General features: G+C 51.7%; 1 protein-coding gene across 1 annotated transcript; it reads left to right on the top strand.

Moving 5' to 3' along the window:
* Positions 1 to 10706: 10706 nt before the first annotated feature.
* Positions 10707 to 11450, top strand: LOC123486528 (leucine-rich repeat extensin-like protein 2). The gene has a single exon (XM_045217849.1). The coding sequence runs from the start codon at positions 10707 to 10709 to the stop codon at positions 11448 to 11450; it is 744 nt and encodes a 247-aa protein (XP_045073784.1).
* The last annotated feature ends 218 nt before the right edge of the window (positions 11451 to 11668 follow it).

The following is an 11668-nucleotide window of genomic DNA, read 5'->3' as shown; positions in this document are numbered from 1 at the left end:
TATACAGGACAGAGCTGTACAGGAAGTTATTCATAATCCCTGCTATACAGGACAGAGCTATACAGGAAGTTATTCATAATCCCTGCTATACAGGACAGAGCTGTACAGGAAGTTATTCATAATCCCTGTTATACAGGACAGAGCTATACAGGAAGTTATTCATAATCCCTGTTATAAAGGACAGAGCTATACAGGAAGTTATTCATAATCCCTGATATACAGGACAGAGCTGTACAGGAAGTTATTCATAATCCCTGCTAGACAGGACAGAGCTATACAGGAAGTTATTCATAATCCCTGCTATACAAGACAGAGCTGTACAGGAAGTTATTCATAATCCCTGTTATACAGGACAGAGCTATACAGGAAGTTATTCATAATCCCTGCTATACAGGACAGAGCTATACAGGAAGTTATTCATAATCCCTGCTATACAGGACAGAGCTATACAGGAAGTTATTCATAATCCCTGCTATACAGGACAGAGCTGTACAGGAAGTTATTCATAATCCCTGTTATACAGGACAGAGCTATACAGGAAGTTATTCATAATCCCTGCTATACAGGACAGAGCTATACAGGAAGTTATTCATAATCCCTGCTATACAGGACAGAGCTATACAGGAAGTTATTCATAATCCCTGCTATACAGGACAGAGCTATACAGGAAGTTATTCATAATCCCTGCTATACAGGACAGAGCTATACAGGAAGTTATTCATAATCCCTGCTATACAGGACAGAGCTATACAGGAAGTTATTCATAATCCCTGTTAAACAGGACAGAGCTATAAAGGAAGTTATTCATAATCCCTGCTATACAGGAAGTTATTAATAATACCTGTTAGTGTATGACATGTGACGTGTGTGTATGACGTGTGACGTGTGTGTATGATATGTGTGTATGACGTGTGACATGTTTGTGTGTATGACATGTGACATGTTTGTGGGTATGACGTGTGCCGTGTGTGTATGACGTGTGACGTGTTTGTGTGTATGACGTGTGCGAGCCATGAAAGAGCCATTTCCCCTTACCTGATTACCACAGTCCTCTAACGTGGCATCTGTAGCGGGGGTCTCCTCCTCCTCCTCCCTCTAACGTGGCATCTGTAGCGGGGGTCTCCTCCTCCTCCTCCCTCTAACGTGGCATCTGTAGCGGGGGTCTCCTCCTCCTCCTCCCTCTAACGTGGCATCTGTAGCGGGGGTCTCCTCCTCCTCCTCCCTCTAACGTGGCCTCTGTAGCGGGGTCTCCTCCTCCTCCTCCCTCTAACGTGGCATCTGTAGCGGGGTCTCCTCCTCCTCCTCCTCCCTCTAACGTGGCATCTGTAGCGGGGGTCTCCTCCTCCTCCCCCCTCTAACGTGGCATCTGTAGCGGGGGTCTCCTCCTCCTCCTCCCTCTAACGTGGCATCTGTAGCGGGGGTCTCCTCCTCCTCCTCCTCCCTCTAACGTGGCCTCTGTAGCGGGGGTCTCCTCCTCCTCCTCCCTCTAACATGGCCTCTGTAGCGGGGGTCTCCTCCTCCTCCCTCTAACGTGGCATCTGTAGCGGGGGTCTCCTCCTCCTCCTCCCTCTAACGTGGCCTCTGTAGTGGGGGTCTCCTCCTCCTCCCCCCTCTAACGTGGCATCTGTAGCGGGGGTCTCCTCCTCCCCCCTCTAACGTGGCATCTGTAGCGGGGGTCTCCTCCTCCTCCTCCCTCTAACGTGGCATCTGTAGCGGGGGTCTCCTCCTCCTCCTCCTCCCTCTAACGTGGCATCTGTAGCGGGGGTCTCCTCCTCCTCCTCCCTCTAACGTGGCATCTGTAGCGGGGGTCTCCTCCTCCTCCTCCTCCCTCTAACGTGGCATCTGTAGCGGGGGTCTCCTCCTCCTCCTCCCTCTAACGTGGCATCTGTAGCGGGGTCTCCTCCTCCTCCTCCTCCCTCTAACGTGGCCTCTGTAGCGGGGGTCTCCTCCTCCTCCTCCTCCTCCTCCTCCTCCCTCTAACGTGGCCTCTGTAGCGGGGGTCTCCTCCTCCTCCTCCCTCTAACGTGGCATCTGTAGCGGGGGTCTCCTCCTCCTCCTCCCTCCCCATCTGTAGCGGGGGTCTCCTCCTCCTCCTCCTCCTCCTCCTCCTCCTCCCTCTAACGTGGCATCTGTAGCGGGGGTCTCCTCCTCCTCCTCCCTCTAACGTGGCATCTGTAGCGGGGGTCTCCTCCTCCTCCCCCCTCTAACATGGCCTCTGTAGCGGGGGTCTCCTCCTCCTCCCCCCTCTAACATGGCCTCTGTAGCGGGGGTCTCCTCCTCCTCCTCCCTCTAACATGGCCTCTGTAGCGGGGGTCTCCTCCTCCTCCTCCTCCCTCTAACGTGGCATCTGTAGCGGGGGTCTCCTCCTCCTCCTCCCTCTAACGTGGCATCTGTAGCGGGGGTCTCCTCCTCCTCCTCCCTCTAACGTGGCCTCTGTAGCGGGGGTCTCCTCCTCCTCCCCCCTCTAACGTGGCCTCTGTAGCGGGGGTCTCCTCCTCCCCCCTCTAACGTGGCATCTGTAGCGGGGTCTCCTCCCCTCCTCCTCCTCCCTCCTCCTAACGTGGCATCTGTAGCGGGGGTCTCCTCCTCCTCCTCCCTCTAACGTGGCCTCTGTAGCGGGGGTCTCCTCCTCCTCCCTCTAACGTGGCATCTGTAGCGGGGGTCTCCTCCTCCTCCCCCCTCTAACGTGGCATCTGTAGCGGGGGTCTCCTCCTCCTCCTCCTCCTCCTCCCCTCCTCCTCCTCCTCCTCCTCCTCCTCCTCCTCCTCCCTCTAACGTGGCCTCTGTAGCGGGGTCTCCTCCTCCTCCTCCTCCTCCTCCTCCTCCTCCCTCTAACGTGGCCTCTGTAGCGGGGGTCTCCTCCTCCTCCTCCTCCTCCTCCTCCTCCTCCTCCTCCTCCTCCCTCCTCCTCCTGTAGCGGGGGTCTTGTTGGTGATAGAGGTGTTGGTGGACAACAGTAGACAGCTGTGTCTTCCAATCAGCATGGTGTTTTAACCCTCTCACCCCTCCTCCTCCCTCCAGCTGTGTCTTCCAATCAGCATGGTGTTTTAACCCTCTCACCCCTCCCCCTCCAGCTGTGTCTTCCAATCAGCATGGTGTTTTAACCCTCTCACCCCTCCTCCTCCCTCCAGCTGTGTCTTCCAATCAGCATGGTGTTTTAACCCTCTCACCCCTCCCCCTCCAGCTGTGTCTTCCAATCAGCATGGTGTTTTAACCCTCTCACCCCTCCCCCCCTCCAGCTGTGTCTTCCAATCAGCATGGTGTTTTAACCCTCTCACCCCTCCCCCCTCCAGCTGTGTCTTCCAATCAGCATGGTGTTTTAACCCCTCTCCCCCCTCCCCCTCCAGCTGTGTCTTCCAATCAGCATGGTGTTTTAACCCTCTCACCCCTCCCCCTCCAGCTGTGTCTTCCAATCAGCATGGTGTTTTAACCCTCTCACCCCTCCCCCTCCAGCTGTGTCTTCCAATCAGCATGGTGTTTTAACCCTCTCACCCCTCCCCCTCCAGCTGTGTCTTCCAATCAGCATGGTGTTTTAACCCTCTCACCCCGATGGCCTCTTGCCCCTCCTCCCTCCTCCTCCTCCTCCCTCCTCCTCCTCCTCCTCCCCCTCCCCTCCTCCTCCCTCTCCCTCCTCCTCCCTCCCTCCTCCTCCCTCCTCCTCCTCCTCCTCCTCCTCCCTCCTCCTCCTCCCTTCCTCCCTCCTCCTCCCCCCCCTCCTCCCCTCCCTCCCTCCCTCCTCCTCCTCCTCCTCCTCCTCTTCCTCCTCCCTCCTCCCTCCTCCTCCCCTCTCCTTGGCATGATCTACTAATGCTCTGGGACCATCTGCTCTCGACCAGTTACCGCTCCCAACCTGTGTGTGTGTGTGTTTGTGTGTGTGTGTGTGTATGTGTGTGTGTGTGTGTGTGTGTGTACAGTGGGGGAAAAAAGTATTTAGTCAGCCACCAATTGTGCAAGTTCTCCCACTTAAAAAGATGAGAGAGGCCTGTAATTTTCATCATAGGTACACGTCAACTATGACAGACAAATTGAGAGAAAAAAATCCAGAAAATCACATTGTAGGATTTTTTATGAATTTATTTGCAAATTATGGTGGAAAATAAGTATTTGGTCACCTACAAACAAGCAAGATTTCTGGCTCTCACAGACCTGTAACTTCTTCTTTAAGAGGCTCCTCTGTCCTCCACTCGTTACCTGTATTAATGGCACCTGTTTGAACTTGTTATCAGTATAAAAGACACCTGTCCACAACCTCAAACAGTCACACTCCAAACTCCACTATGGCCAAGACCAAAGAGCTGTCAAAGGACACCAGAAACAAAATTGTAGACCTGCGCCAGGCTGGGAAGACTGAATCTGCAATAGGTAAGCAGCTTGGTTTGAAGAAATCAACTGTGGGAGCAATTATTAGGAAATGGAAGACATACAAGACCACTGATAATCTCCCTCGATCTGGGGCTCCACGCAAGATCTCACCCCGTGGGGTCAAAATGATCACAAGAACGGTGAGCAAAAATCCCAGAACCACACGGGGGGACCTAGTGAATGACCTGCAGAGAGCTGGGACCAAAGTAACAAAGCCTACCATCAGTAACACACTACGCCACCAGGGACTCAAATCCTGCAGTGCCAGACGTGTCCCCCCTGCTTAAGCCAGTACATGTCCAGGCCCGTCTGAAGTTTGCTAGAGTGCATTTGGATGATCCAGAAGAGGATTGGGAGAATGTCATATGGTCAGATGAAACCAAAATAGAACTTTTTGGTAAAAACTCAACTCGTCATGTTTGGAGGACAAAGAATGCTGAGTTGCATCCAAAGAACACCATACCTACTGTGAAGCATGGGGGTGGAAACATCATGCTTTGGGGCTGTTTTTCTGCAAAGGGACCAGGCCGACTGATCCGTGTAAAGGAAAGAATGAATGGGGCCATGTATCGTGAGATTTTGAGTGAAAACCTCCTTCCATCAGCAAGGGCATTGAAGATGAAATGTGGCTGGGTCTTTCAGCATGACAATGATCCCAAACACACCGCCCGGGCAACGAAGGAGTGGCTTCGTAAGAAGCATTTCAAGGTCCTGGAGTGGCCTAGCCAGTCTCCAGATCTCAACCCCATAGAAAATCCTTGGAGGGAGTTGAAAGTCCGTGTTGCCCAGCGACAGCCCCAAAACATCACTGCTCTAGAGGAGATCTGCATGGAGGAATGGGCCAAAATACCAGCAACAGTGTGTGAAAACCTTGTGAAGACTTACAGAAAACGTTTGACCTGTGTCATTGCCAACAAAGGGTATATAACAAAGTATTGAGAAACTTTTGTTATTGACCAAATACTTATTTTCCACCATAATTTGCAAATAAATTCATAAAAAATCGTACAATGTGATTTTCTGGATTTCTCATTTTGTCTGTCATAGTTGACGTGTACCTATGATGAACATTACAGGCCTCTCTCATCTTTTTAAGTGGGAGAACTTGCACAATTGGTGGCTGACTAAATACTTTTTTTCCCCACTGTGTGTGTGTGACCAGTCCCAGTGCAGAGAGACTCATACCGTACGGCTAACCGTAAGAAGCCATAATGCTACCCCTGTGCAGGCCTACTCCTCATGAGAATCTGAATGATTTCTGATTGAGCCAACAACGCCTTTCCAATGGGAGAGAGTCATCCACTGCCAGACGAATGACAACAGAGATGATTGAATGACAACAGAGATGATTGAATGACAACAGAGATGATTGTCCAACAAAACAAGTGTACAAACATTCTTTGTGAACATAAAGCAACCATTTAAAGTTAAAATGGGTTTCTGCAGCTCCAAATGAGCTGTCAATTTACTTTGCATGTGACAGAACGCAACATTTTAGCCGATCCCGTCAGATAACATGGCACGCGTTAGCCCCCTGTGCTAACTTCAACAAGGTGGCACTGATTGTAATTCTGTGCCCGAGTTCTGCACGAGCCTATCAAAGATCTAAGATTTTATATCCACCAAACAATGGCATTTCTTAAAATAGGTCAACCCTGGCCACTGGAGGGATATTTTAAACCTACAAATGCAAGGTTACCTTGTTCTATTGGTCTGTAACAAAGTGTTGTGTGACAGTATTACACTGACGCATCCTTGACTAGGCTACTAGTTACTACTAACTTTAGACAACAAGTTGGAACATAAATCCCACTTTCCTGTTTATCTGTTTCGGCTTTTAAGGAAAAAAAAAAGATACACGAGGTACTTACAACATGTACCTTTATAGAAAATTGTAAAAAACAGAGCCTTATTTCAGGAGACTGAAAAGATTCGGCATGGGTCCTCAGATCCTCAAAAAATTATACAGCTGCACCATCGAGAGCATCCTGACTGGTTGCATCACCGCCTGGTATGGCAACTGCTTGGCCTCCGACCGCAAGGCACTACAGAGGGTAGTGTGTACATCCCAGTACATCACTGGGGCCAAGCTTCCTGCCATCAAGGACCTCTATACCAGGCGGTGTCAGAGGAAAGCCCTCAAAATTGTCAAAGACTCCAGCCACCCTAGTCATAGACTGTTCTCTCTGCTACCGCACGGCAAGCAGTAAATTTTTTTGTTGTTGTTTTATTTTACTTTTTTATAAAAAATAAATGCACTGTTGGTTAAAGGCTGTAAGTAAGCATTTCAGTGTAATGTCTGCACCTGTTGTATTCGGCGCATGTGGCCAATAAAATTTGATAATAAGCCATTTAGCAGACGCTTTTATCCAAAGCGACTTACAGTCATGTGCGCATACATTTTTACGTATGGGTGGGTCCCTGGGATCGAACCCACTACCTTTGGCGTTACAAGCGCCGTGCTCTACCAGCTGAGCTACAGAGGGACCACGTTCTACCACAGGATTTGTCAAATAGCTGTCAGGCTACCGTTGTCACCACTGCTTCTAGACGGCACATCCTGCTAAAGCGGTTGACTCTAAATTGACAGTGTGCTTTAACGCTCGAGCCCCCCTCCTCCTCCTCGCAAGCAAGCTTTTTTTTGTTGAGGGAAAAAAACTGTTCACTGCCGGTCCTTGAAGCTCGATTCAATACACAAGCTGGTGATTCTAATGATCCCTATAAAACACTGTAGGCCAACATGTAAGTGAAGCCTAAGAATTTAATGAATTTAATTTAATTTAATTTACACTTTGTAGTCAAATTTTGACACTATAATGAATGTTTTCTGACTCATATTGATGACACATAGGCTGTTTAAAACCAGGAAAGTCTAGGAGGCAGTTCCCCTTTAAGGAACGTTAGTGTATGCTATCGTTAGTTCAATTCTTAGGCTTCACTTACAGTGCTATGAAAAAGTATTTGCCCCCTTTCTAATTTTCTCTACTTTTGCATATTTGTGATACTGTCAAGAGGTGAGGTGTATGTGGTGTGGAAGTCAGGCGCAGGACACCGAAGCTCAGTCCAACAGAGTTGACTAAATATCCAAAAGGTAACGATACAAATAAACGGCCTCAAAAGACAAACAGAGGCGAGCAATTACGCAACCATGCGTAAACAATAAAACAACAAACAGAGAACAAAACACGCAGCACTACGGACAGGCGAACAACAACACACAATCTAACCAATACAAAACAGGGAACTTATAGGACACGTAATCAGCACACAAACAGACACAGGTGTATAAGACAGACCAAAGCAATCACACACGAAACATCCAACGGTGGCAGCTAGTACTCCGGGGACGGCGAACGCCTTTGCCTGCCTGAACCAGGAGGAGGAGCAGTCTCGGCCGAAACCGTGACAGTACCCCCCCCCTTGACGCGCGGCTCCAGCCGTGCGCCGACCCCGGCCTCGGGGACGGCCAGGAGGACGCGGACCCGGGCGCGTGGGATGCCCACGGTGGAACTCCGTCAGGAGGGATGGATCGAGGATGTCCCTCCTGGGCACCCAGCACCGTTCCTCCGGACCGTACCCCTCCCACTCCATCGTCGCAATCAGTGGAAGTGGGTAGCTGTATTTAACTGTGATCTGATTGAGACTACGGTAATCAATACACGGGCGCAATCCCCCATCCTTCTTCTTCACAAAGAAGAAACTTGAGGAAACCGGGGAAGTGGAGGACCGTATGTATCCCTGTGCCAAGGACTCGGCTATGTAAGTCTCCATAGCCGCTGTCTCCTCTTGAGACAGGGGATACACACGACTCCGTGGCAGAGCCGCTCCTGTTTGGAGATTTATCGCACAGTCCCCTTGTCTATGAGGAGGCAGCCGTGTTGCCCTCGATTTGCTAAACACGAGTGCTAAATCCTCATACTCGGGGGGAATGCGCAGTGCGGGCACTTGGTTCGGACTCTCTACCGAGGTCGCCCCTATGGAAACACCTAGACATCTCCCTACACACTGGGCAGACCACTCCATAAGAGCCCTCTGTTGCCACGCTATGGTAGGATCATGGGTGCTTAACCAGGGAAGTCCCAACACCACTGGGTACGCAGGGGAGTCAATCAGATAAAACTGAATGATCTCCTCATGACCCCCCTGCGTCGTCATCGTCAGTGGTGCTGTGACCTCCCTGATCAGGCCCGACCCCAACGGCCGGCTGTCTAATGCGTGGACAGGAAATGGAGCTTCTACCGGCCGAAGGGGAATCCCTAACCTACCACAAAATGCCCGATCAATAAAGTTCCCAGCTGCGCCTGAATCTACTAGCGCCTTATGCTGGGAATGAGGTGCCACCTGTGGAAATCTCACAGGAATACTCATGTGACCAACAGAAAGCTCTGGGTAAGTGGGGCGCCTACTCACCTGAAATGACTCCCCAGTGCGTGACCTGTTGTCACCCCTCCCAGGAGACCCTCCCCAGCACCTGGCCGCGGTGTGTCCTCCATGACCACAGGTGGTGCAGGGGATGGCCCCCCTCGGGTTCCCTCTCCTCCTCTCTCTAGCGCCAGCACCCCCGAGCTCCATAGGAATCGGCTCGGAGGTGCTGGAGGGTGGAATGGACGACCCCCACTCGGGACGTCCGCGGGTAGCCAGCAGGGTGTCTAGACGGATGGAAATGTCCACCAACTGGTCAAACGACAGGTTGGTGTCCCTGCAGGCCAGCTCACGACGAACGTCCTCTCGTAGGCTACACCGGTAGTGGTCGATGAGGGCCCTCTCATTCCACCCCGCATCCGCTGCTAGTGTCCGGAACTCCAGTGCGAACTCCTGGGCGCTCCTCTTCCCCTGTCGGAGGTGGAACAGACGCTCTCCCGCCGCTTTACCCTCAGGTGGATGATCGAAGACAGCCCTGAAGCGGCGGGAGAACTCTGCGTAGGTGATGGTTGCGGCGTCTATTCCCCTCCATTCGGCGTTGGCCCATTCCAACGCCTTGCCGGATAGACAGGAGATGAGGGCGGAGACGCTCTCGTATCCCGAGGGCGCCGGGTGTATAGTAGCCAGGTAAAGTTCCACCTGCAGGAGAAATCCCTGACACCCGGCTGCAGAACCGTCATATGCCCTCGGGAGCGAGAGCCGAATGCCACTGGGTTCCGGTGCTGAGAGAGGAGGACTGGCCGTTGGTGATGGGATGGTGTGCGAAGGCGTGGGCACCTCCCCAGTCACCAACCGGCGCAGCGTGTTGGACACCTCGTTCATGGCGGCCCCAAGTTGCCGGATCATGGTGTCTTGGTCGCTGATCCGATCCTCCAGCGACTTGGGTGCCGCCACTGCTCCTGCTGACTCCATGGTGGTGTGTTGTTCTGTCAAGAGGTGAGGTGTATGTGGTGTGGAAGTCAGGCGCAGGACACCGAAGCTCAGTCCAACAGAGTTTACTAAATATCCAAAAGGTAACGATACAAATAAACGGCCTCAAAAGACAAACAGAGGCGAGCAATTACGCAACCATGCGTAAACAATAAAACAACAAACAGAGAACAAAACACGCAGCACTACGGACAGGCGAACAACAACACACAATCTAACCAATACAAAACAGGGAACTTATAGGACACGTAATCAGCACACAAACAGACACAGGTGTACAAGACAGACCAAAGCAATCACACACGAAACATCCAACGGTGGCAGCTAGTACTCCGGGGACGGCGAACGCCTTTGCCTGCCCGAACCAGGAGGAGGAGCAGTCTCGGCCGAAACCGTAACAGATACTGAATGTTATCAGATCTTCAACCAAAACCTAATATTAGATAAAGGGAACATAAGTGAACAAATAACACAACAATTACATATTTATTTCATTGATTTCATAAACAAAGTTATGCAACACCCAATGCCCCTGTGTGAAAAAGTAATTGCCCCCTTACACTCAATAACTGGTTGTGCCACCTTCAGCTGCAATGACTCCAACCAAATGCTTCCTGTAGTTGTTGATCAGTCTCTCACGTCGCTGTGGAGGAATTTTGGCCCACTCTTCCATGCAGAACTGCTTTAACTCAGTGGCGTGTGGGTTTTCAAGCATGAACTGCATGAAATACACAGAAGTGTTTCGGCCCTCCAGGACCGGAATTGAAGAACCCTGGCCTACACTAACGTTCCTTAAAGGGGAACTGCCTCCTAGACTTTCCTGGTTTTAAACGGCCTATGTGTCATCAATATGAGTCAGAAAACATTCATTATAGTGTCAAAATTTGACTACAAACTGTAAATAGGATCATTTTGGTCATAGAGTCAGTCTCGTCCAAAAAGGAGATTTGTCAGTGAGGGCGTCACGACAGGTATGGATGGGTTGGGTATGAATGGCCACTACTGCCAGTGATGTCCAATCGCCCAGAGACAACAAGGTGTGGTCCCGCCCCCCCAGCTGTCCAATCGCCCAGAGACAACAAGGTGTGGTCCCGCCCCCCCAGCTGTCCAATCGCCCAGAGACAACAAGGTGTGGTCCCGCCCCCCCAGCTGTCTTATTGCCTAGAGACAACAAGGTATGGTCCCGCCCCCCAGCTGTCCTATTGCCTAGAGACAACAAGGTGTGGTCCCGCCCCCAGCTGTCCAATCGCCCAGAGACAACAAGGTGTGGTCCCGCCCCCCCAGCTGTCCAATCGCCCAGAGACAACAAGGTGTGGTCCCGCCCCCCAGCTGTCCAATCGCCCAGAGACAACAAGGTGTGGTCCCGCCCCCCAGCTGTCCAATCGCCCAGAGACAACAAGGTGTGGTCCCGCCCCCAGCTGTCCTATCGCCCAGAGACAACAAGGTGTGGTCCCGCCCCCCAGCTGTCCAATCGCCTAGAGACAACAAGGTGTGGTCCCGCCCCCAGCTGTCCAATCGCCCAGAGACAACAAGGTGTGGTCCCGCCCCCCAGCTGTCCAATCGCCCAGAGACAACAAGGTGTGGTCCCGCCCCCAGCTGTCCAATCGCCCAGAGACAACAAGGTGTGGTCCCGCCCCCCCAGCTGTCCAATCGCCCAGAGACAACAAGGTGTGGTCCCGCCCCCCAGCTGTCCAATCGCCCAGAGACAACAAGGTGTGGTCCCGCCCCCCAGCTGACATGTTGTCAAGGTATGTTGTCAAGGCTGCAACGCACGCACACTTTGCTCGGCATAGGAGTGAAAATGGACTTCCATAAAGTTGGTGCAAAACTTCGAACGCGTTCAACAATACTGCGCAAGATGGCAAGGAATGGATTGCATATAGCAAACGTCCGACATGATGGCTGTGACCGGTGAGTAGCTAGCTAGCTAGCTAGCTATGATGCTGTAATGTAA

Source organism: Coregonus clupeaformis, unplaced genomic scaffold (assembly GCF_020615455.1).
Source record: "Coregonus clupeaformis isolate EN_2021a unplaced genomic scaffold, ASM2061545v1 scaf1255, whole genome shotgun sequence".
In the NCBI taxonomy this organism is placed as follows: domain Eukaryota; kingdom Metazoa; phylum Chordata; class Actinopteri; order Salmoniformes; family Salmonidae; genus Coregonus; species Coregonus clupeaformis.
Note: the sequence above shows the minus strand (reverse complement) of the source record. Positions and strands in the feature narration are given on the sequence as shown.

Bases quoted from the DNA above. Each gene is read 5' to 3' on its own strand.
- LOC123486528 (XM_045217849.1), top strand. From the start codon at position 10,707: ATGGCCACTACTGCCAGTGATGTCCAATCGCCCAGAGACAACAAGGTG.